The 27,189-nt window shown below is 42.9% G+C and overlaps 1 protein-coding gene across 1 annotated transcript in view; it reads right to left on the bottom strand.

Moving 5' to 3' along the window:
• Positions 1-26,953, bottom strand: part of STUM (stum, mechanosensory transduction mediator homolog) — a 117,592-nt gene extending 90,639 nt beyond the window's left edge. Inside the window, exon 1 of the mRNA XM_063444071.1 lies at positions 26,618-26,953. Within this exon, the coding sequence (XP_063300141.1) occupies positions 26,618-26,780 (163 nt within the window). The 5' untranslated portion in view covers positions 26,781-26,953. The remainder of the gene's footprint in view (positions 1-26,617) is intronic.
• Positions 26,954-27,189: the final 236 nt, after the last annotated feature.

Below are 27,189 nucleotides of genomic sequence, written 5' to 3'. Positions count from 1 at the left end.
CTACCGCTCTGTAAATCACCCCCTTCTCACCCTCACCCGAGACCTGGCAGCTTCACCTCCTCTCTGCCAGGTCTCCTTCTCCCTGTCCCACGCGGCGCTCTGTGTGATGGGGAGAGGCGAGGCCAGGAAGTGACATCACTTCCTGTACTCTCCTCTCACACAGAGCCCGATCAGCGAGAGAGGAAGGAGCAGCAGCCTGGGAGAGAAGAGGGAGCAGAGAGAAAGGTAGGCACTAATCACCCTTCCCCCCACTGTGTCACTACTCACCCTCCCTCCCTCTGTCACTGTCACCCCCCTCTGTCACTAGTCACCCCCTCCCTGTCACTAGTCACCCCCTCCCTGTCACTAGTCACCCCCTCCCTGTCACTAGTCACCCCCACTCTGTCACTAGTCACCCCCCATTGTCACTGGTCACCCGTCACCCCCCCCGTCACTGGTCACCCCCTCCCTCTGTCACTAGTCACCCCCCCGTCACTGGTCACCCTCCCTCTGTCACTGGTCACCCTCCCTCTGTCACTAGTCACCCTCCCTCTGTCACTAGTCACCCTCCCTCTGTCACTAGTCACCCCCACTCTGTCACTAGTCACCCCCACTCTGTCACTAGTCACCCCCCCGTCACTAGTCACCCCCTCCCTCTGTCACTGGTTCCCCTCCCTCTGTCACTGGTCACCCCCTCCCTCTGTCACTGGTCACCCCCTCCCTCTGTCACTGGTCACCCCCTCCCTCTGTCACTAGTCACCCCCCCTCTGTCACTAGTCACCCCCCCCTCTGTCACTAGTCCCCCTCCCTCTGTCACTAGTCACCCCCTCCCTCTGTCACTAGTCACCCCCTCCCTCTGTCACTAGTCACCCCCTCCCTCTGTCACTAGTCACCCCCTCCCTCTGTCACTAGTCACCCCCTCCCCCTGTCACTGGTCACCCTCTCCCTCTAGTGACAGTGAAGGAGGGGGAGGGTGTGACTAGTGACAGAGTGAGGGAGTCATGGGGTGACTAGTGACAGAGGGAGGGAGGGTGTGACTAGTGACAGAGTGAGGGAGGGCTGACTAGTGACAGAGGGAGGGAGGGGGTGACTAGGGACAGAGGGAGGGTGTGACTAGTGACAGTCACCCTCTCCCTCCCTCACTCTGTCACTAGTCAACCCTTCCCTCCATTACTCTGTCACTAGTCACCCCCTCACTTACTCTGTCACTAGTCACCCCCTCTAGTCACCCCCTCACTCAGTCACTGTCACTAGTCACTCCCTCACTCTAGTCACCCCTTCCCTCCCTTACTCTGTCACTAGTCACCCCCTCACTCACTCTGTCAGTAGTCACCCCCTCACTCTAGTGACAGAGTGAGTGAGGGGATGACTGGTGACAGAGTGAGGGAGGTGGTGACTAGTGACAGAGTAAGGGGGACAGTCACCCCCTCCCTCACTCTGTCACTAGTCACCCCCTCCCTCCCTGACTCTGCCTCCAGGTACCCCCTCACTCTGCCACCTGTCACCACCTCCCACACTCTTCCACCTGTCACCCTCTCCCTCACACACTCTGTCACCTGTCACATATGCATTCACACTGACACTATATACAAAAAAGCACATGTAGTAATCCAGACATGCACAAGTGCATTCACACGGACTCAAATACAAACATGCATTGATACACAGGTCTTCACAATATACACATCCAAAGGAATGCTGTATTATATGAAAGTTATATTTAAAGGGACACTATAGTCACCCAGACCACTTCAGCTCAATGAAGTGGTCTGGGTGCCAGGTCCCTCAGGTTTTAACCCTTCAGATGTAAACATAGCAGTTTCAGAGAAACTGCTATGTTTACTTAGCAGGGTTAATCAAACATCTAGTGGGTGTCATCCTGACGTGCAGAACGTCTATAGGAAAGCATTGAGAAATGCTTTCCTATGGACTGTTTGAAAGCGCGCTTGCCGCGCATGCGCATTTCGCTCCACTCGTGAGCTGACGTCGGCGGGGGAGGAGAGGTCACCAGCGCCGAGGGGGCCCGGTGCTGGATAAAGGTAAGCTGCTGAAGGGGTTTTAACCCCTTCAGCGCAACGGGAGGGGGACCCTGAGGGTGGGAGCACCCTTAGGGCACTATAGTGTCAGGAAAACAAAGCGGTTTTCCTGACACTATAGTGATCCTTTAACATTTATTTAATGCACATATATTTGTGCATTCAAAGGGCCTGGGATCTAATTTTGCCCGGGGGCCCCAAAGGCTCTCAGTCCGCCCCTGGACACAGGGCACTAGCCCCCACCAATGCCTGGAGCTGTAGTCGCTGGGAAACCCAGACGGAAGACATACCCCATCTAATGAACTATGTTGGCAAGCAGATACGGCACAGTAGTTTGGTGGAGGGGTCACATAGCGTTCCTGACGAGACACTGAAATGCAGAGTTTGCCCTGCTTGTGACATCTCGACACATGATATGCTCTTACTTCTATTACTGAGAGCTCTGTTTAATATTTGTACCTTACGCATTAATTTCTCTCTCTCGTTGTTTCTCTAGCCAGTGGTATTAACATTCAATCACACTGTCAGAGCAGCCTGTTGTTTTATTCTATTCTCTCCTCTTTGTTTCTTGTTATTGTTATTGTTAAAAAATTCAGTATTTTGACGTCTCTCAACCTCACTATGCCTATACATTCTTGTGTACAGAAATGTCACTGCATGCCTGCCTGTTATACCCTGCACTGCTAACACAAAGAATAAAAAAAAAATAAAGAAAAAAACAAAACATTGTTGGACCTGCAAAGGTCGACGTGAAAACATAGCAAAGCAAGTAAGAATCCCCTAGAATCAACACAAAAAAACCCAATAAAAAAACAGGGATTAATCCCCAAAAGAAGATTAACTCTCACAGAACCTCGTTAATAAGGGGCACTCAACAAATAATCCTGCCATTTCCATTACATTATTTTTTTTTTTTTTACTATGTAGCTAATTTTCAATTAGCTCTTTCAAAATATATTTTTTTTAATTAGTGCATGGGTCTGCATTTTGACATAATTTATTGTTATCATATTTATTAGCTTGTATAAGCAGGGCCAGATTAAGAGCCCAGTGGGCCTGGTGCTGACAATTATGATGGGCCTAATTACAGAATCTTATTGACCAAAAACACTAAAACAGTGCTACCTCCTAAGCGTCATGTATCTGATGGAGATGGTGCTGGAGGGAAACTTGTTAGGATGCAGCTATGAGAAAACACATACCCTATGCTAATCTCATGCTTTCATCTTTCAAGTAAACCCATACCCCCTAACAGCAGTGTCCAGTAAAGCAGGAAGTCTATGGAGGGTAAAAGGGTGGGCCACTGACACAAATCACAGAACAAGAACTGCCGAAAGGGGCAAACATACACAAAAAGGGGATATGTCTGTGTCCCCATGTCTCCCAGTGTCCCCATGTCACTAGGACACTAGGGAACATTAGGGACATTGGGACACTGAGATACTAGGGAACACGGGGAGACCTGGGGACACTGAGACTCTTGGGGACACTGGGAGACATGGGTACACTGGGTGACTTTGAGACATGAGACATTTTCTTTTATATTAGTGGACACTGAGACACTTGGGGGCATTGTGAGACATGGGGACACTGGGAGACTAGGGGATTCTGAAAGACTAGGGGACACTGAGACACTAAGACCAGTGTCCCCATGTCTCCCTGTGTCCCCCAGTGTCTCCATGTCTCTCAGTGTCCCCTAGTGTCTCAATGTCCCCATGTCACCCAGTGTCCACTAGTGTTTGTATCCCCATGTCTCCTGGTGTCCCTTAGAGTCTGTGTCCCCATGTCTCCCAGTGTCTCGATGTCACTAGGACACTAGTGGACACTTAGAGACATTGGGACACTGTGAGACATGGGGACACAGACACTGGGAGAGACATGGGGACACTGAGATACATGGGGACACTGAGAGACTAGGTGACTCTGTGAGACTAGGGGACTCTGGGAGACTAGGGACACAGACACTAGGGACACTGGGAGACATGGGGACACTGAGACACTAGGGACACTGGCTGGGAGACATGGGGACACTGAAATACTAGGGGCCACTGGGAGACATGGGGCCATTGTGTCCCTAGTGTCTCAAGTTCCCCATGTTCCCCAGTGTCCCTATGTCTCCCAGTGTCCCAATGTCTCAGCGTCCCCAGGTCTCTCACCGTCCCCTTGTCTCTCAGGCTCAGAGCTGCTGTCTGGACTCTCTGTGCAGAGCTGCTCCCCCGCAGATCAGTGAGTAGAGAGAGACTAGGAGGGAGATGCTGTAACTTCTTATGCCTGCCTCTCTCCACACAAAAAGCGACCAATACTGGCCAGCGCTGGTATTGTAAAATAATCTCTGCTTATACCAAGACAGACATTTGTATTGCCGGTATTACTGCAATACCGGCACCGGCTAGGCAGCCTCAAATAACTGAGAAATACTTCTGAGAAATACCTGGCAACCCTAAAAGTAGTTTGTAAAATATATATATATATATATATTTATTTATTTTTAAATCAATGGGCCTATTCCATGGGCCTGGAGCTGCAGCTCCATCAGCCCCTATGTTAATCTGGCCCTGATGTTAAGTTCCTTTAACCTTTCCTGGTAAGTTTTATCCTGCAATCCTTAACCAGTTTAGTATCAATATCCTTCTGAAGATACGGTCTCCAGTACTGAGTACAATACTCCAAGTGAGGTCTCACCAGTGTTCTGTACAATGGCATGAACACTTCCCTCATACAACCAAGCATTCTGCTAGCATTTCCTGCTGCTCTATTACATTGACTGCCTACCTTTAAGTCATCAGTAATAATCACCCCTAAATCCCTTTCCTCAGATGTTGAGGTTAGGACTCTATCAAATATTCTGTACTCTGCCCTTGGGTTTTAACATCCAAGATGCATTATCTTGCAATAGAACCTCTTCCTCTGTAATCTCACATGACTCATTGTCCTTTTTCCTAACTGAGGCCCCTTTCCTTCATTTTCATCTGTAAAACTGAGCAAAAATATTCATTGAGGCAGTCAGCTAGACCTTTATCCTCTTCTATATACCTTCCTTCTTTTGTTTTTAATCTAACTAATCCTTGTTTTACTTTCCTTTTCTCATTTATGTATCTAAGGTTAGCTGTCATCACTCCCTTAATTTTCCCTCCCTCTCCTGTTTTGACGCTTTTTAGAAATCCGAAGCACTTCGGCACTTCGGAAATTCGGCAAATCGGTTCGGTTCGGCACTTCGGAAATTCGGACATTCAGAAGCATCTGAATGTCCGAATTGCCGAAATCCGTCCGAATTTACATTTGGACCAAAACGAATTGCACATGTCTAATATTTATGTGAAAAATGCTGGACATTCTTCCCAATAGTTAAGAAGGTCAGTGCCAATTTTAGTCCCAAGTGCCAATTTTAGTCCCAAGTCCTTCTTTTCTGTCCTTATGTTTTGCTGTGTCTGAGTGTATAAAAGAGCATTCTTAAAACTCACAGTAGGAAACATATCATTAAACTATATTAAATGTGTTTAAAATCAGTCAGCGTAATTAGACACTTTGTTATAAATTAAATAAATGATTATCATTAGTTTGTGAAGTTACTTAAAATGTCCTGAATAGATCCCTGGTCACACCTCCAGTCACACGCTTTAAAATGTAATGTTGGAGTTTACAGTGGGTGTGCTGAGCTGAACATTTGCTAACAGTTTGACAACTTACCTGGGGTATTATTAGTACAGGTCACCTCTAAAGCTCTCTGCAATGAGGTAAGTCCAGTTTAGCTCATTGGCTGAAAGCACTCATGATTTAGCTCAAGAAAGTTGACAGAAGCTTCAAGCAAGAGCTTATGGCTCTGTGGGGATATTTATGGGATAATAATAGTAAACAGTTGAGAATTGCCCACTATTTCAATTCTCAGATCCCAAAGATCGTTATCGTGTAAGTGAAATGTATTCCATATAAATAAAATCACAATTTGTTATAAAAATAGATACAATTTATTGTGACATTTTTAAAATAATAATAATAAGTAACATCCGTGACAATAATCAATGAAATTTTAGTATAACATGAATATGCAATACAAATGGTAATATATTTTCCAACGGTTAACACAGCTTAGAATCTACAACATTAGCTGTCAAGAAGATTTATGATGGGCTTCACAGAGACTAAGAAAGTTTCACATAGAGACAGAGCTGCAGCGTAAAGCCATAAAAACTTTAGCTGACAGTTAGAATAACCCTTTCAATGCTGACTAGACCTCCTAGGTAATTAAGATCTATTCTCATGTAATTTTAAATAAAGTAACAAATAAACCAGTTCATTAGTCACTTCCTGGAACCATCCAATAAGAGAAATCTACCAAATTCTACAAGCTGAATTTTAACTTTCCTAAACAGATATTTTATCTTATTTTAGAGCAAATCAATACACCTGGATAAATATCACAATATGCTAACATGTGATATGTCACATTAATACATAATTATTCATTCTATCTGCAGAATAGAAAGTTTAACTTTACAAAAGTTTAACTCTAAATATCGAAATCTGATCGTGATTTATCCAGTCATATATCATGCTATTAGAAAATGTTTAATTAATTAATATTAATTAAATGAAGCCAATATAATTACCAGTTAAGTAGATATTTTCATCAGATTAGTAGGTATCAGGCCCGGACTGGCCATCGGGCAAACCGGGCAAATGCCCGGTGGGCCGCGATGGCCATGGGCCGAGGCCGGCAGGAAAGATCAAGAGATCTCCCCTGCCGGCCCATGCGCAGCAGCACCGGCCCCAAGATGGAGTTCTATCCCATCATGGGCCGATGGGGAGATCGGGAAGGGAGCCGGTCTCCCTCCGCGCACGGCGAGCAGCTTCCGTTCTCTTCTTCTCGCGAGCTCCGAGATTATCAGAGCGTTGCCATGGTAACCCGCGGCAATGCTCTGAAAAAACGGCGCTCGCGAGAGGGAGAGAGAGAGAGATGGTCTGTACCCTGCGGGGTACAGACTGAATTACCTGCCGCTGGACCGCCAGGGATGTGTGTGTGGCGTAGCCCCCCCCCCTCACTGGACCACCAGGTATGTGAATGTTCCCTCCCCCACATAAAAGTTAAAAGGGGGAATAAATTGATTTTTTTTTGTTTTTTACTTTTTAATAATAATAATAATTTAAGGCCATATACGCACACAAACACATTACACACATACAAACACACTACACACACTGCACCCCTGCACTAACACTCACTGCACCACTAACACACACACATTCTGCTCCCCTGCATTAACACACAAACACACACTGCACTAACACACAAACACACACTGCACTAACACTCACTGCACCACTAACACACACACATTCTGCTCCCCTGCATTAACACACAAACACACACTGCACTAACACTCACTGCACCACTAACACACACACATTCTGCTCCCCTGCATTAACACACACTGCACTAACACACACTGCACTAACGCTCACTGCAGTAACACACAAACACACACTGCACTAATACACACACTGCAGTAAAACACAAACACACTCTGCAGTAACACTCACTGCACCACTAACACACACACACATTCTGCTCCCCTGCACTAACACACACTGCACTAACACACACTGCAGTAACACACAAACACACACTGCACTAATACACACTGCAGTAACACACACTGCACTAACACGCACTGCAGTAACACACAAACACACACTGCAGTAACACACAAACACACACTGCACTAAAACACACTGCACTAACTCACAAACATACTGCTCCCCTGCACTAACACACACTGCACTAACACACAAACACGCACTGCACTAACACGCACTGCACTAACACGCACTGCACTAACACACTAACATACTGCTCCCCTGCACTAACACACTACACACACAGCACCCCCTGCACTAACACACTACACACACAGCACCCCCTGCACTAACAAAATACACACACAGCACCCCCTGCACTAACACACAAACACACAGCACCCCCTGCACTAACACACAAACACACTACACCCCCTGCATTAACACACTGCATACACTCTATACCCCTACATACACACTACAGCCCCTGCATTAACACACAATACACACTCTATACCCCTATATCCACACTGCACCTCCTGCACTTACACACAAACACACTACACACACTCTATACCCCTTATATACACACTATTCCCCTGACACTCACATACACACACTAAACACACTCTATACCCCATAAACCTACACTACACTCCCTGCACTCTCATACGTTATACCCCTATAAACACACACATCACACCCCCTGCATGCACCCACACTAATTTATATCCCCTATAAATACATATTCTGCACCCCTTGTACACACTACACCATCTATGCATACATTATCCCCCCTATACACATGTGCTCTACAGCTCCCATATGCATACACACACTAGAGCCCCTAGATACACTCACAAACACACAGTACAGCTCCTTACATGCACACACTCCACAGGCCCTATATAAATACACACACACAAACACACATACTTTACAACCCAGAGACACACACACTACAGCCACTAGCCACATGTAGTACGCCACAAACAGACCTCTTCACACACACAATTGCTCTACACACATGCAACGTCCAAACATTTACAACAACACAAGGAACATCCCCACACATGCACAACACTCTTTAACAGTCCGGTTCCTGTTTTGATCTCTGGTATCCCACTATTGAGGACACCAGAGACAAATCGCCAGCAAACGCAGCACAAACTCAACCCCCCCCTTCCCCCCCAAAAAAAATCCTGGCATTTATTTTAGCCAGGAGCACTGGATGCTCTGGAGCAGTCACATTAACATACTCATTTGGTGGGGGGGGAAGGGGGTGTGCGTGTCAATGGTGGTGACATGACATGCCCCCTTTCTGGCCCCGCCCCTAATAGTGGGCTGCTCTGCCTTTAATTGCCCGGGCTGAATTTTTGTCCCAGTCCGGCCCTGGTAGGTATTCACAGGTATTTGAATGTCATGGGTCTCTTTCTCTGTCTCCTGACTTAGCCTGCTTCCAACTGCTTTCTCTGCATACCCTTTGCTTTCTCTGCCACCCTCTCTTCCCTTTGTCTTAACTTTTAAAGGAAAAGATTCTCTGTTCGTCACTAGGTAATAGTCAGATCAAACAGTTTCTTTAAGTTTTGTCCAGACTATGTGTCTGGCAAATTCTCCTATAACTTCTAATATGACAGTTATAATACTAAATATGACCCTTAAATTACAATGGGACTCTTATACATTATCGAAAGTAAAATTTAATTATTTAATCTTCTCTGTCACAAATGTCTGGGTTTAGAATTTATTCTATTCCATTAGCAATTAGACAGTCTTCTTATCACTTGATTTGTTTATACTATGCATTCCTTTAGCTCTGGCAAAGTGGTTAGTTTTACAGAAAGGATAGAAATTTTGTGTCTTTTGTTAACTTGAAAATAACAAAATGGAGTCTACTCTGTTCAGAGTGACTGACAATGTACATTTTAATTTCTATCATAGCACAAAATGTCTGCCGATATAAATACCCTGACAGCTCTCAATGGAGTAAATCCCAGGTGTCTAATCATTGTTTTACTTTCCTTTTCTCATTTACGTATCTAAGGTTAGATTCCTGTCATCACTCCCTTAATTTTCCCTCCCTCTCCTGTTTTGACGCTTTTTAGAAATCCGAAAGCACTTCGGCACTTCGGAAATTCGGCAAATCGGTTCGGTTCGGCACTTCTGAAATTCGGACATTCAGAAGCATCTTTTTTTTTTTAAGTTTATCACATTTAATGAAACTTAATGACTTTAGAAACAAAAAAAGATGTATATTGATTTTTGAGTCACTATTATCTGGCTGAGCAGCCATGTTGGGTCAGACTCTACTGTTATCTGACCAACTACTGCTCAACCTAACTTGCCCGGCTCTTACAGGATCCCACAGAGCAATCACAGCAAAAGGTCAAGAGGCAAGCATTAGTGGTTATGGTGCTTGGAGTGCCCTGGCACCCCCAAACTATTTGCTAACCGTTTGCCGATCACTTCCTGTATGGAAAGCCGGAAGCTGGTCACTGTCTCTGGCGCAAGCGCTCTTTATTGAGCTAAGCCGTGTTGTGCAAGACCAATACGTCCATAAGGCTGCACTGGCGGCTGCCTTAGAGCGCCAAAACAGCGGGGGCGCAAACATCCAAATCCTCTGGCTGGGGACTCAGATTTTTAACTTACCTGACTCCCTGCAGTCAGCATGGAGCAGGAGCTGGGCAGTGAAGTCAGCCGGCCTCCTTTGTTGACGTCAGAAGGAGGGGGCATGACTTCCACAGCTCCCAGACTCCCCAGCGGTCCTGAGTGAATCTGCAGCTCCAGCTCCAGCTCCAGCTCCAGTGCAGCCCGTCGCACCCGACCACAAGCAATAAGGTTCTCCCCCCTCCCTGACCCAAGTTAGCTTCAGGGAGGGGGGAATACCATTTAGTTTTTTTTTTCATAAAAACTTTCTTTTTTTGTAAGCAGCCCCTCTCTACAGCCCTGCCTCCACCATACTGCCCTTGCACCCCCTCTACAGCTACTGCCCCACCATATTGCCCCCGCCCCCCCCTTTACAGCTACTGCTCCCTCTACTGCACCTGTCCCCCTTGTGCTGCCCCTGTGCCCACCTCTGCTGCCCCTGTGCCCCCTCTACTGCCCCTGACCTCCCCTCTACTGCACCCCCCTCTACAGCCCCTGTTCCCAACCCCACCATACTGACCCTGTCCCCCTTCTTCTGCCCATGTGCCTCCCTCTACTGCCCTTGTGCCCCCATCCACTACCCCTGTGCCCCCATCCACTACCCCTGTGCCCCTCTACAACCACTGTTACCCACTACTGCCCCTTCACCACCTACCATACTGTCCCAGACCCCTACCATACTGCCCCCTACCATTGTTTCTTTCCCTCTGCAGCCCCTGTCCCTTCTCTCTGCAGCCTCTGTCCTCCTCTGCAGCCCCTGCCCCCTTCTCTGTAGCCCCTGCCCTCCTCTGCAGCCCCTGCCCCCTTCTCTGCAGCCCATGCCCTCCTCTTCAGCCCCTGTCCCCTTCTCTGCAGCCCCTGCCCTCCTCTGCAGCCCCTGCCCCCCTCCTCTGAAGCCCCTGTCTCCCTTCCTCTGCAGCCTCTGTCCCCCTCCTCTGCAGCCTCTGCCCCCCTCCTCTGCAGCCCCTGTCCCCCCATCCACTGCCCCTGTCCCCCACTCCGCAGCCCCTGCTCCCACCATACTGCCATTGTCGCCCCTTCTAGCACTGACCTATGAACTCCTGTGATGTGGAAGTTCATAGCAAAACATTAAATACAATGCTTTCCTATGGGGAGCTTGGATGCGCGCATACACATCAGGTCCCCAAGCATTGGATTGGACCTTCGTGGAGTAGGCAGAGAGGTGAGCAGCGCCAAGGAAGGCTCTAGAAAATTGTAAGTATAGCTTTTATTTTATAAGTTTTTATCGCAAACAGGGGGAGCAGAGAAACCTATATATAACAAGGGACAGCGGCTCTATAGGGTTAGGAATATAGCTTTCTGATATAGTGTTGCTTTATTCTTGCAATTTATGTATCAATTCCCAACAAGTGAGAGTTCCGTGAACAGACACCTCTGTGTGCATTGAAATTTTCTTTGTATTTTTTTTTAAATCAATTAATTTAATCCTTCACACACCTGGTCACATTCATTGTTTGCTACAGCGAATTTTGCTTTTCTTTGCTTTAACCATTATTAGATCATTAAATATATTACATAGTTTCTCTTTTCTCTTCCAATACATCCCAAGTAAAACAAACAAAACCCACCAACATTATCCACAATTCATCCAACATTATGCGCAATAATGTAACACGTATCGAATGATGTCTGACGGCCTGATGACTTTTGCAAGATTTGGATCTTAAGATTCACACTCGGAGCAGCAGCACACAGTGACATTAAATATTTACACCAATTACATTCAGCAGGTGTGAAGTGTAGTAACGTCCCCCTCCCCTGGGACCTGCCTCAAATTAAGAAACAGGGCTAACAAGCATCATCTGTATTCCACTGACACATATTGACAGATGTGAAGATTTGACTTGTTTGCACCTCTGCTAATTGCACTATTGTGTCACATATGCAACGTTCCCCCAGTTAAATATTGTGACTGCCACGGGGGCATGCGTACAACTGCCAAAACCGGACCCAGATTCCTTTCTAAGTAAACAAAAAATCAAGGAACAAACTCCCAGAGTCGGACAATTATCCAACATAATTCCTGTGGTTCATTGTTTTATGTTCGAGACGAGATTGTTATCTGTTTAATTGCACAAGAGTTTTTTTTTTTGTTGTTTGTTTTTTTAAAGCATTTTTATCCGCACCTGGCATGGAACAACTGGAGGTATTTTAGTATTTTAGAACAGAATGCTACATAAAATGTTTTCATGAAAAAAAAAAAAAAATACAAAAGGTGTAATTGAAATAGATTTGTTCATACTTGCTGCTTACATGACAAAATACAATTCATGTAGGCAGAGAGAGACGGGTTCTGTTTTTACTCTGACTGTAGATTTCTCCATGGTGATGTGTCTCTTTCCCCGAATCCTTCCCATTTCTTTTTGTAGAGGACTCGATGTTCGCTTCTATGTTTTGATTTTTTTCTGTGAAGAGGACTCATTGAGCATTTGACCTTGCGTGATCATAGAGCAAGTGGCTGACATTACTATATAGAACAAACGCAAAAAAAGTATGTTTTTTTTCTATGTTTTTGAACTGATGCCTTTGCTGTCACCCAGGAGTATTTGGCTTAATTTCGTGTAGCCTGTGATATCTGTTGCACTACATCATGAATCTAGAAATGGTGGAGCCAACGCAACGCAAGACATCACCAAGGATCACGTCAACAATAACATTAAAAAAATAAAACCCAGTATAGAGCACTGATTATATAATATTATTATATCACTCTCGCACAGAGAGTCCCAGCTTCCCATATTCTAGAACCATACATTAAAGTCTACATTATGTCATTTAGCCTTGATTTAATATATTGACTTTGCTTTAATAAGATTCCATACTCTAAAAAACTTTCAAAATGATTTATCTACAAAAAAAGTTCATAGACTTTGATGTTGACTTCACTAGATAAATCATTTGAAAAGTTTTAACAGTATGGAATCGTTTGTTAGGCTTATTAAATCGAGGCCCTAATTACGAAAACCCAGAGATAGTCCTCAGGAACTAACTTATCGTAATACATATTTTATATTGTGAAAGTAAATACAGGAAGGGGCGGGGCCCGACTGCCGAGCTAACTGGTCGCACCAAGAGAGAGCTCCGTGTGAGAATCTAATAAAACTCTGACAAATCAACTTTTAATAACTCACCACAGAGGATTGGAATGCCGGTGAGGGTCGGTGAACACCGGAGCTACGCCCGGCAGAGTTCCTACACGCAGCCAAGCAACCGTAACGCAAAGACAACCTGCGGCCTACCAGCGGTGGCAAGCATGAGAGAAGCGGCCGATCTCCCTGCTAGCTATCTGACACAGTGGCTAGGAACCCTGAATCCCCCCCCCAGTCGGCGGGGGTTATCCCGGCACAAACAGACAGGCTATGCCCCCAAGCTATAAGACATACCAACCAACTTACCCACACCTGAGGCCTGCGCTCAGCGCTGAATCTGAGGCCAGAATGGCGGCTGCCACACCAGACACCTCAGCACGAGGCTCACAGGGGACGCTCGAGGAGCGGCTAGACGCCTTATTCAGTGCATTCTGGCGGAAGCTGCAAGAAAGAGGAGAGCAGGCCAAGACCAGGACTCCAGACCCTCCTTCCCTCCTGGCAGGCAAGCGGCGGAAAGCATCCACTGCCCACACATCGGAGCAGCCAAAGAGACTGAGGACCAACCCAACGGATACCTACCCATGTCCCACGATGTCCGGAGCTCGCCACAGTCTTCCTGGGTGCAGGGCCCAGACGGGGAAGACCCTGGTGCTCAACCCACACACCCGAAAAGAAAAACCTCGACCACAAGCGGCAACCACACTCTCCCGAGACCAAGCTCGCGGTGGCAAGACAGACCGGAGCGGAGGGACCTGCACCTGGGCCCTTGAACCGGAACAGTTGGGCGAACAGCCCTGGACCCACGGGACATTCCATGCAGACATGACTCTGGTAGCCTGCAAGGGCATTGGGTGAATAGCAGCCAGGTCAAGGGAGGGGGGATATGCAAAAGCAATGGCTCCTTCTGGCCGCTTGTTTCACACGTCCCTCACAGCCTCAGATTGATGGCAGGGGTAGAAAGTGTTTGTCCCCTGGTGTTGAGCCTGTCATTTTAGTTACACATGTTTTTCTTGGATTACCAGCTACTCTATATTACGAGGCAGGGCATATTACAATCGAAAACACACTCACTCTGCTCAAACACAGCGCTGCTACACTACTACCTATTAAGTGATGCCTGTATCATTTAAGTGTACTATGTTTCTAGCTGTTTTTTACGTTGATCTAGCATGTTATCTGGCAATTTGGTTATATATGAACGTGCAGAGATGTACCATGTCTGTTTTCCCCTCATAACTTACCAACCTCTGCTCCATACAATGTTTATAATACTAATACTAAAAATGTGCAGTTTCTCCTGAATGCCATGTTAATATGTCATACCATCTGTCACCACTATGCTTGTTTTTGTTGTCGTGGCATCACAAGCTTATCTGTTATCATATGCGCACCCAAAATAAAGAATAAAAAAATAAAAAAATTGTAAATACAGGAACAATAAGAATATATATATTCTTTGGCATTTAATATGTGCTTTCAAGAGCTTGGTTTGGAAAAATCACGTCTAACAACATAAACGCACAAAAATAGTCTGAGAAATTCCAATTATTTGGGGAGAATGAATGTCACCATAAAAGGCAATGTATCCAACAAACACAAATGTTACGCACAAGTTTAAAGGGACGTTTCACTTCTTAGGATTTTTAATGTTATATCACTCATTACTATATTTAACAAATGAGTACTAATGAGGTGTGAAAAAAAAGTGAAATTATCTGTAGAAATCTGTAGAAATACACCCTTTTTAAGTTTTTATCCTGTAGCTGAACACCCCCATCTTGGCTCCCTGTCAGTCATTGTTATTAGCTCTCTCAATTGGCAGTCAGCACAGAGAGAGCGTATAGAGAGGACGAGAAATGAAACAATGTTTCTATATCTCCTCATTTGCATTGTGTGCCCTGGCTTTGCCTTACCTGAACATGTTTATGATGTCATTTTCTAAATCTTTAATATAAATAAATAATTTTAAAAAGGGCTCATCTCAAGAAAAAAAGGTTAACACAAGTTACAGGTGATTTTCAGTGTTTTTTTTGAAAATTCCCAAAAAGTGTCAGTCCGCCTTCAAGAATTATTACATTTGTTTCGAAACCACTCTAGTGACTATCTTTAAACATTTGAAATACTTGATGAGCACAATAACCATGGCACTTCAAGGTAGTTGCCGAACAGTTGCCGAATGCTAAGCACAAGGAATCACACTCACATATTTCTGAGCCATTTCATTTACAGTTGGCTCAGGCCTTTGTTAGGTATCACTTCTATTAGGTTCCTACATTTCCTGACAATGTTACCTCACCACTGCTTCCAATGTTGTATATATTTTTCATCATTTTAGGTTGTGATTATGTTATATATATATGTGGTGTAATCATTATGCTTTTTAACACCGAGTAGATAAGTCTGTTATTAAGTTTATCATAACATTATCATTTCATATAGTACTTCTTAGTAGGAAGGGGCTCCCCTGCTGTATATTATAAGAACAATTTGTATAAAATGGACTAAATGATACAGTTTGGACAGTGCCAATACTGTGAGGATATTTACTGCAAGTAAATGGCACCTGCAAGGATTGCGTCAAGAAAACGTAATGACATCATCGATGGGATGACGTCGGACGTCATTTATGTGATGAAAAAAACGACGTAAAAGGAGAGGGAAGCTGGGGATGATTAAGGTGGAACCAGGAACAAAGGAAAGTGCGTTTGCAGGCCTAGTGAGCGCAAACGCTGGATTTAAAAACAGAGACTTCTGAAACTTCTTTTATGCACTTTGAAAAAGACCAATTTGTGGTCATAAAATGTCAGTGCGTGTTCCTTTTAACCTATTTATTCTTTATGTTCGACTTTATTCATGTCTACTGCTTGCCATTTGGGCTGAATAAAGTGTGAAAACTTTCACTATTGGAAGTCCTTTTTGATGTCCATTTTGGGTTCAGTTTTCGAAGCAGGCGTGAGGTAACCATCTGGAGGTAATCCAGGAACTTAAAGAAAGGGATATCTAGCAAAGGCCTTCAAAGTCTGAGCCAACTAAAAGTGGCTCAGAAATATGTGAGTGTAATACCTTACAAGTACCTGTGTGGTATCTAAGAGTGTCATATACTACACTATGGTCTGTCCTTTCTATTTATGCCAGATGCTAATGTAAATACAGAAAGTGGTAATATTTTTTTTATCTTGTGTGTATTGGTGCACTGTATTTATTGCTGTCGAGTGAAACAGCAACAGGTGTTTTACTATTGCACGTTAATTTTACACAATTAACATTTTAACCTCTTCACTTACTTTGGGTATAAGCAGAATCCCCTTATTTAATGCCCATGTTAGCACACTGAAAGACTACATTGTTTTGTCCCTTTAAAATATACTTTATACGCGAATGCTCTGCTAAATTAATATTTGAAGCTCTTTTTGCCGCATTACTATTTTTTAAAGATAGTTTTTCATAGTTTTAATATTTTCATATTTTTAAAGGTATGTATTTATATTTGTTTAAATGCCTTCCCTTTCATTTAGCTCTAAAATAAAAACTCTGTAAATGCCAGAGAAACAATCTGATCATTGGGTTGATTTTAAGAAGTCATCTCTCAGCAATACAATTCCCTTTGAAATCCACCATCTCCAGGATTTAATGATATTGGGCTTCCATATATTTGTTGTTTGTTTGTTGTTAAATGCATAGCGATATATTTTTTCTATGTTTGTTATAAAAATGCGTAGCGATATATTTTCTGTATGTTTGTTATAAAAATGCATAGCGAGTTTCTTCTTTAAATAAATAAAACACATCAAATTGCTGCACTCCCTTTTGAAGTTACTGAGTTAACTTTGAAATCTCCAGTATACTGTTGACCCCGCAGTGGCTGAGTTAAGCAAATGCTATCTCTTTCTAACACACAAGGAATTTGATGGAATTTAAATGAGGGGAAGAAAGAGAGCAATTTTTAAGGATAGCATTGAAATTTCGCAGGCACGATTTTCTGCCCATGATATCGAGATGCTCGTGTTTGTTGTCATGCGGTCTTTCCTCTGTCTCTGATACTCCTCTGAGACTTAATATCCACCGAAAGGAAATCTCAAAGTCCCTTCACACAGCTATAATTACACAGCGCATGGATAATTTAACTCCTCTGCTGCTGGTGCATAAGAAGTGCTGGAAAATAGAAAGCTCTGGAGCAATGCATTCAAGCTGTTAGCCTTGAAGAGAGATCTGCATAGGTGGGGGATGGCCATGAGTTCAAGGTACTTGTGTAAATGGATAGATTCTCAGGGTCTCTCATTCCTCCTCTTCTATTGTCGTTCGTTATAGCAGAGATTGGAAATTGGTAATATTTCAGTCAAGTGTTTTACAATGAAATACATGGCTAAATACATCTGATAACACATGTATGATCATTCCAAGCTGGAGCTGACCTCCATTTTTAAGTGGCTACCTATAAAAAAAATATTAAAAAATTGACTTACAAAAATATAAATATGTACAGCTTTAAAGGGACACTATAGTGACCAAAAGAACTTTAGCTTAATGGAGCGGTTTCTGTGTATAGACCATGCCTCTGAAGTCTCACTGCTCAATTCTCTGCAATTTCGGAGGTAAATCCCTTTTGTTTCTGTTTATGCAGCCCTAGCCACACTTCCCCTGGGTGTGACTGACACTGCCTGCATTAAAACAAAATGGCTTACTTTTCAACCAGATGTTAACTTACTTTAAAATATTTGTTCTCTTGCTCTGTAAATTGAGCTTTAATCACACACAGGAGACTCCTGCAGGTTATAACAAGCTATTAACAGGGAAGGCGATAAGACATTCTAAATTAAACAGAATAAGCGAGCAAGTGTAAACATTAGATGACTCTTTAAAGGAAGTGTTCAACACTCTGCAACAAAGAGTAAAAGAAGCTGTTATAATGCACTATGTGGCCAAATTTATGGAGACACCTGCTGGGTATGTCCCTCCATTTGCTGCTATAGGAATCGGATGCCACTCTTTGGGGAACGATTTTCCACTAGAAATTGTGACATTCCAATTATAAGTGCAGGCCGTGAGGCCATGTACTGATATCCATTTGTAGTTAGTATTCCGTTCGTGACAACCATATACCCATGACTTGAGGTCACGCTAATCAATTTCTGTACTAGGAAACAGCCTTCTACAACACTTCCTACAAAGTTGAAATATCGAAATATTATTATTTGTTGTAATATTAAGAAACGTCTTCTCTGCAAATATCTTAACTAAAGACCATTCCACATTTCCATATGTCTGGAACTCAATGGAGGTCATATCAGTCAGTCTCATGTGACAATAAGATATTTTTCATCTGTGACGATATAAGTGCACAAAAAAAATGGCTAGACACCGAGTAAGTTGCAATCCATAGGCCAAACTATTACGCTTCTGCACACTCTTGGCAAACTCTTTTTTGGCCTGAGGCTAATCTTAATGTACTACAAGGATAATGTTCACAGATTCTGCGTTCCATGTGGGGCATTCTAGAGCGTCCATAAAGTAACAGTCATCAAAACGAATGCACCAGTTTAGAGACATTGTGTTTTAATGTGTTATTAACTGCTAAGTAATTAAATGAGATGAACTATGCAAATAGCCTCTCCCAAAGTCTTCCCTCTGCCAACCCATAATATATGATCTATAGGAATCTAGCTCATATCATAGAAACATAGAATGTGACGGCAGATAAGAACCATTCGGCCCATCTAGTCTGCCCAATTTTCTAAATACTTTCATTAGTCCCTGACCTTATCTTATAGTTAGGATAGCCTTATGCCTATCCCACGCATGCTTAAACTCCTTTACTGTGTTAACATCTACCACTTCAGCTAGAAGGCTATTCCATGCATCCAATACCCTCTCAGTAAAGTAATTCTTATTATTTTTAAACCTTTGCCCCTCTAATTTAAGACTATGTCCTCTTGTTGTGGTAGTTTTTCATCTTTTCAATATAGTTTCCTCCTTTACTGTGTTGATTCCCTTTACGTATTTAAATGTTTCTATCATATCCCCCCTGTCTCGTCTTTCCTCCAAGCTATTCATGTTAAGTTCCTTTAACCTTTCCTGGTAAGTTTTATCCTGCAATCCATGAACCAGTTTAGTAGCCCTTCTTTGAACTCTCTCTAAGGTATCAATATCCTTCTGAAGATATGGTCTCCAGTACTGCGTACAATACTCCAAGTGAGGTCTCACCAGTGTTCTGTACAATGGCATGAACACTTCTCTCTTTCTACTGCTAATACCTCTCCCTATACAACCAAGCATTCTGCTAGCATTTCCTGCTGCTCTATTACATTGTCTGCTTACTTTTAAGTCATCTGAAATTATTACCCCTAAATCCCTTTCCTCAGATGTTGAGGTTAAGACTCTCTCAAATATTCTGTACTCTGCCCTTGGGTTTTACACCCAAGATGCATTATCTTGTACTTATCCACATTAAATGTCAGTTGCCACAACTTTGACCATTTTTCTAGTGTAACGGCACCCCGGGCATAAAAGGGGTTAAACGCCGTTTAGAGCATATATTCCCCTTCCAGATATACAGGCAGCTACTGTAGACACCAATCCACCGAACCGGAGAAGCATGAGAATGCTGTAAACAGCCGAACCGGAACCATACGAATGCTTTAAACAGACGAATAGGAAAAACCATACGAATAAATTTACACTCCTAGCAGTCAAACTGGAATAGCATACAATAAATCCCCCCAAGAATGAGACAAGGCTCCGTTTTGAGGGTCAAGCAGGAACAGCCAGAGCTGTGGGTTTATTGTTCTTATATACACATTAGTACCACCCACAGGGTTTTGGAAAACAACCAATACACACGTACAATACACTCAGACACTCCCACACAAAATCCTCCCCTCTGCCTGTGATACAATTACCTTACACAATGGGTAATGTAATTATCACAGGCAGAGAAATACAGTTTTTCCACATTATTCATAACTTTAAAAGTATGCATCACATTCACATTTTCAGAATCAGCATACTCCAAATACAAACATACGTCAAAATCATACAAATTGGTCCAGTGGATCAAAAGATAGATCGTAGTCCTTTGTGACCAAATGAAGCATGGCTTTTCTGCCCAAAACCAGTTCCACAGAGTCTTCTATCCTGGAGATAATTGGGAAGTAATCCAATTATCTCCAAGGACAGAGGCAAAACTCCATTGAACACATGGCAGCAAAAGACAATAAAATACATAAAAATATATAACTGTGCAGCCATTGCATAAAACAGGTACATTCAACATATCCCCAGATAGCTCATATCTGAGCGCACATTATTACTGAATGGCGCTCAGATCACACACATACAGTTCAATTGCCATGGAGCCAAAGTCTTTCCCATAGTCTTTCATTATACGAATGGGCTCCATGGCATAGCTATCTGGGGTATCACCGCTCAAGCAGGGCAAGCACTGAATGACCCGGCTTTCGTGTCTTTGCAGGGGAAAATCAAGCGTTTCAACATGGGGCCATAGTCTAAAGGCAGCAGGCGGGCAACCAGGCTCCTCCAGTGCACAGTGGCGAGATTGGTCTCGTCACATCTAGTTTACCTAAATCATTTGCCATTTGGCTTATCTCTCCTGAAACATCAACCCTGTTACATATCTTAGTATCATCAGCAAAAATACATACCTTACCATCAAGTCCTTCTGCAATATCACTAATAAAAATATCAAAGAGAATGGGTCCAAGTACAGAACCCTGAGGTACCCCACTGGTGACAAGCCCAAGCGTCGAATATACTCCATTGACTACAACCATCTGTTGCTTGTCACTCAGCCTCTGCCTAACCCATTCATCAATATTGGAATCCAAACTTAAAGATTGCAGTTTATTGATAAGCCTTCTATGTGCAACAGTGTCAAAAGCCTTACTGAAATCTAGGTAAGCAATGTCTACTGCACCACCCTGATCTATTATTTTAGTTACCCAATCAAACAAATCAATAAGATTAGTTTGGCATGATCTCCCTGAAGTAAACGCATGTTGTCTCTAATCTTGAAATCCATGTGTTTTTAGATGTTCAACAATCCTATCCTTTAACATGGTTTCCATTACTTTCCCCACTACCGAAGTAAGGCTTACTGGCCTATAGTTGCCCGACTCCTCCCTACTACCTTTCTTGTGAATGGGCACAACATTCGGTAATTTTAAATATTCAGATAATATAATAACCCATAATAACCAACAGATATTAATATAGCAGGTTTATTTAGTCCAGTTAAATGGTGTACAAATGTTAGACAGCAAACCTATTTTCTTTTTAACTATAAAGTCTGGACTGTCACATTAACAAGATTTGTCTTATGGTCTAAAGAAATAAAAGAGAAAAAATATATAAAATCTAAATGCTGGTCTGTCAGTAATGGTTTATTAGTTATTTTCCCATAATTCATTTCAGTACACCGAAGGGTTAAATATGCTGCCGGATGCCAGTTCTCTAAATAGAACACTGCGCTGATTTCTAGATAAGGCTCAGGAATATGGTAATATGACATTTTTTTTTGTATACTTTTGGCGATTTTCTGGATAACGTGAACCATTGAAATGTCAAAAATCAAAAGTCATTACGTTTACAATAGCCTGATCTGCTGTTCATGCCACGGATAGATGCCTGAATGCCACTTGCCCAGCCCAGAGGCCGGTGTAAGAATGAACACAGTTAGCTGAGCTATCAATCAGTTCCCTAGAATGTTAAATGCCAGGCAGTGATTGGCACATGCCAGCTGTGCAACAAGTCCTGGGTGTTTCAGATCCAAAAACTAACAAGAATGAATTGGCTGGCACATTTCCCAGACATGCCTACACTCTCCAATCATAGCCAAAACCAGGGGTGACTAAGAGGTCCCCCGGCTAATGTAAAGAATTGGGCAACCTCTGGGCCACCCCTGTAAGAGACATATAATATTTTTCTCTGCATTGCTAGACTGATGTGAATTCAAAGTATTAATCTGTGCCAATAAAATGAATACACTGACGGAAACTGCACGTTTTCATAATTACACAAAAACCTACAGTTCCAGACACACAACGAGAAAGTCCACTTTTCATAGTTTTATGTTAGCCACAATGTATCACTGTGAGTTAAATAACTATATTACAGCAGATTGTTCTAATAAAGTCCATTGAATGACAGTTTTTTGTACATTTTCTTAAATTTTTTAATAGCTAAAATCATATAACACCCTATTGATCATCATACCCTGTTTGCACATCCAGGATATTAAATTGGGGTTTCGCCACATATTATTTAATATTATTCACATAAACAAGTTTAGCCTGCTAACTGTGCCGAAATACCCAAGTTCCTAAAATGAAAAGCGTTTCCCTAAAAAATCTAGCTTTTTTATAACACAATTAGGCTTGAACAAATGAACTAGGCGTGAACAAATGAATGAGGTTTGAACGAATGGATGAGGTTTAAACAAATGGATGAGGTTTGAACGAATGGATGAGGTTTAAACAAATGGATGAGGTTTGAACAAATGAATGAGGTTTGAACGAATGAATGAGGTTTAAACAAATGGATGAGGTTTGAACGAATGGATGAGGTTTAAACAAATGGATGAGGTTTGAACGAATGGATGAGGTTTAAACAAATGGATGAGGTTTGAACGAATGGATGAGGTTTAAACAAATGGATGAGGTTTGAACGAATGGATGAGGTTTAAACAAATGGATGAGGTTTGAACAAATGAATGAGGTTTGAACGAATGAATGAGGTTTAAACAAATGGATGAGGTTTGAACGAATGGATGAGGTTTAAACAAATGGATGAGGTTTGAACGAATGGATGAGGTTTAAACAAATGGATGAGGTTTGAACGAATGGATGAGGTTTAAACAAATGGATGAGGTTTGAACAAATGAATGAGGTTTGAACGAATGAATGAGGTTTAAACAAATGGATGAGGTTTGAACGAATGGATGAGGTTTAAACAAATGGATGAGGTTTGAACGAATGGATGAGGTTTAAACAAATGGATGAGGTTTGAACGAATGGATGAGGTTTAAACAAATGGATGAGGTTTGAACGAATGGATGAGGTTTAAACAAATGGATGAGGTTTGAACAAATGAATGAGGTTTGAACGAATGAATGAGGTTTAAACAAATGGATGAGGTTTGAACGAATGGATGAGGTTTAAACAAATGGATGAGGTTTGAACGAATGGATGAGGTTTAAACAAATGGATGAGGTTTGAACGAATGGATGAGGTTTAAACAAATGGATGAGGTTTAACCCCTTAAGGACACATGACATGTGTGACATGTCATGATTCCCTTTTATTCCAGAAGTTTGGTCCTTAAGGGGTTAAACGAATGCACCGGTTTAGTGCGCATGCGCCCTTTTCTTGTGTATAAATCCGTTCCGTCACCCTTCACACACTGGTGACTTGTGTTATGCCTTTTCTGTAGTGTGCCAAAATAATCCATATCGCTGTCACTTTTTATTTGTCCTTTTGCACCTTTTTTCCTGACAATTCGCAAAATCCATCAAATGAGTAACGTTACCAGGAAAGAAAAGGCGCTTTCACATTTTATGCATTAAATGGGAGAACATGAAAGCTGCGTAGCTGTCACAGAACACATGCCACTCTGACAGTGACAGTAACATTTTCAGGTTTGCTCCTCTCTTTTTTTATACAAAGGAAGTGACAAATTTGTGAACCAAAAAAAAGCAGTTACATAATTGGAGAGAAAATTACAAAAGTGAGGCAGCAAGGAATTTGAGCCAAAAAGGACATAAATTGATGTGAATATGAAAAGTTCCTGAAAAGTCCTATAAAAGAAACCATAAGCCCCTTAGTGTCTGTGTTTATGTGTAAAAGATTCCTGCCAAAAATACATCCCTGAGCGTCAGCTGTGGCAAACCAGAAAGGCGATCCAATTATTATACTGTGATTTTGTAGCAGCTTATGTTTAACAAGGTGCACCATTTTTATATGACTTTTATGCCCGCCATCCTGTATCTGACATTACACTCGGTGAAGAAAAGTTGCAAACGTGAGAATGACATATCAAATATGTAAACATTTCAAAAATTTATAAAAAAATTTAAAAAGGCAAATATTTCGACTTTCTTATACATATCTCAGAAACAAAAAAGGTACAGCTATGGCCAAACAGATCGCTCTGTGATAGAGATTGTGCTATTATTTAAACATAACTACCAAACTGTGTTGTAACTGTCAATCTCAACAAGTCCCATGGGAACCGCTCGGGGTGAGGAGTGCATGATGGGAGTTGAAGTTTATAGAGGATGGAGAACCAGATCTTTGCCATGGCTGGTCTTTGCTAGGTATCCACGCTGCACGATATTACATACCTCCCAACATTTCAAATAGACAATGAGGGACACTTAGATTTTTGGGGTGTACGTGGTGGTGTGGCCAGGGGCAGGGCTGTTCTGAGAAATTTTAGGTTATTTGCTAATAACAATTTATACAATTAAAATGTAATCTAGAACTGGAACAATGTATCTTATATACACAGCCTGATTTCTATACACATTTATTGTAGTTTAAAGACACATTACTGGCAGTATTATTGCTGCGGAGCTTTGTTATATACTCAGACACATTACTGGCAGTATTATTGCTGCGGAGCTTTGTTATACACTCAGACACATTACTGGGAGTATTATTGCTGCGGAGCTCTGTTATACACTCAGACACATTACTGGGAGTATTATTGCTGTGGAGCTCTGTTATACACTCAGACACATTACTGGGAGTATTATTGCTGCGGAGCACTGTTATACACTCAGACACATTACTGGGAGTATTATTGCTGCGGAGCTCTGTTATACACTCAGACACATTACTGGCAGTATTATTGCTGTGGAGCTCTGTTATACATTCAGACACATTACTGGGAGTATTATTGCTGCAGAGCTCTGTTATACACTCAGACACATTACTGGGAGTATTATTGCTGCGGAGCTCTGTTATACATTCAGACACATTACTGGGATTATTATTGCTGTGGAACTCTGTTACACACTCAGACACATTACTGGGAGTAGTATTGCTGCGGAGCTCTGCTATACACTCAGACACAGTACTGGGAGTATTATTGCTGCGGAGCTCTGTTACACACTCAGACACATTACTGGGAGTATTATTGCTGTGGAGCTCTGTTACACACTCAGACACATTACTGGGAGTATTATTGCTGCGGAGCTCTGTTACACACTCAGACACATTACTGGGAGTATTATTGCTGCGGAGCTCTGTTATACATTCAGACACATTACTGGGAGTATTATTGCTGCGGAGCTCTGTTATACATTCAGACACATTACTGGGAGTATTATTGCTGCGGAGCTCTGTTATACATTCAGACACAGTACTGGGAGTATTATTGCTGTGGAACTCTGTTATACACTCAGACACAGTACTGGGAGTATTATTGCTATGGAGCTCTGTTATACACTCAGACACATTACTGGGAGTATTATTGCTGTGGAGCTCTGTTATACACTCAGACACATTACTGGGAGTATTATTGCTGTGGAACTCTGTTATACACTCAGACACATTACTGGGAGTATTATTGCTGTGGAGCTCTGTTATACGCTCAGACACATTACTGGGAGTATTATTGCTGTGGAGCTCTGTGATACACTCCGACACATTACTGGGAGTATTATTGCTGTGGAGCTCTGTTATACCCTCACATTACTGGGAGTATTATTGCTGCAAAGCTACACAATGTAACACAACCGACAATGTGCTCTCCACTAGCTGTCATTGTGAGCAGCCTGTCTAACATCCCTGCATGTTATATAGAGCTCAGTGCTCCCTGTAACAGATCATTATCACATGAATCAGAATGTTTAACCCCTTCATTGCCTGGCTCCCACACAATGTTATAACACTCCAGCTGTCACATGTTCTCAGTACCTGTTGCCCAATGATTTATTTTATTTGCTTTCAAATTCAATACAAACAGGGGATCTGCTAAATGATCCAAGGATCCAGGGGTGACCCACCATTGCTACAACTACAACTGCAACAATGCTTTGCTAGCCTTGAGACTAGTTCTGTCACTTCCCCTGAACACAAACCACCGGCTGTTCTGTTTGGAGTCAGCAGCCTGATTTCCAGCCCAGGGTGGACTGCAACTCCCAGCATGCAGCGTGCCTGAATGAGAGTTGCAGTCAGAATATGCAGAGCCTGGACTTTGTTTGGACATTACAGAGCACATGGGGGCAGACACAATAGGTAATAAAGGTCCACTTACCCAGCCCTGGCACGAAGGTATTGAGGAACAGGCAGATCACAGCCACAGGGAATGGCATGTAGGGGATGGCCGCTCTCAGGGGCCCCTTCTTCTCTCTGACCTGCACCACGACCCCACTGGCAGAGGTCCCCCTGCCCACCACGTCCCCCTCCTTGATATCCATGGTCTGAGCTCAGGCTGGGGCTGGCAGGAGAGGAACCTGGAGAGGGAGCAGGGAATGCTGTGCTCTCCTTCTTAACTCTCTCTCACTCTCTCTATCATTCACTATCTCTCTCACTCTATACCTCCTTCTTTACTCTATCACTATCCCTCCTTCTTTATTCACTCTTTACTCTCTGTCACACTCTCTCTCTCTCTCTCTCTATCACACACACACTCTCTCTATCTATCCCTATCACTGTCCTTCTGTCCCTCACTCTCCTCTCACCCACTCCCTTTCTCCTCACTCACACTCCCTCTTTCTCCTGTCCAGATGTAAAGGTTATTTCTCTCACCCTTTCTTCTCTGTCACTCACTTTGTCTCTGTGTCTCTCCCTTCTCTCTCCTCACTCACATTTTCTTTTCTCTGTCTC

The sequence above is a fragment of the Pelobates fuscus genome, chromosome 2 (assembly GCF_036172605.1).
Source record: "Pelobates fuscus isolate aPelFus1 chromosome 2, aPelFus1.pri, whole genome shotgun sequence".
Lineage (NCBI taxonomy): Eukaryota > Metazoa > Chordata > Amphibia > Anura > Pelobatidae > Pelobates > Pelobates fuscus.
This window is presented reverse-complemented; position numbering and strand designations above follow the sequence as displayed.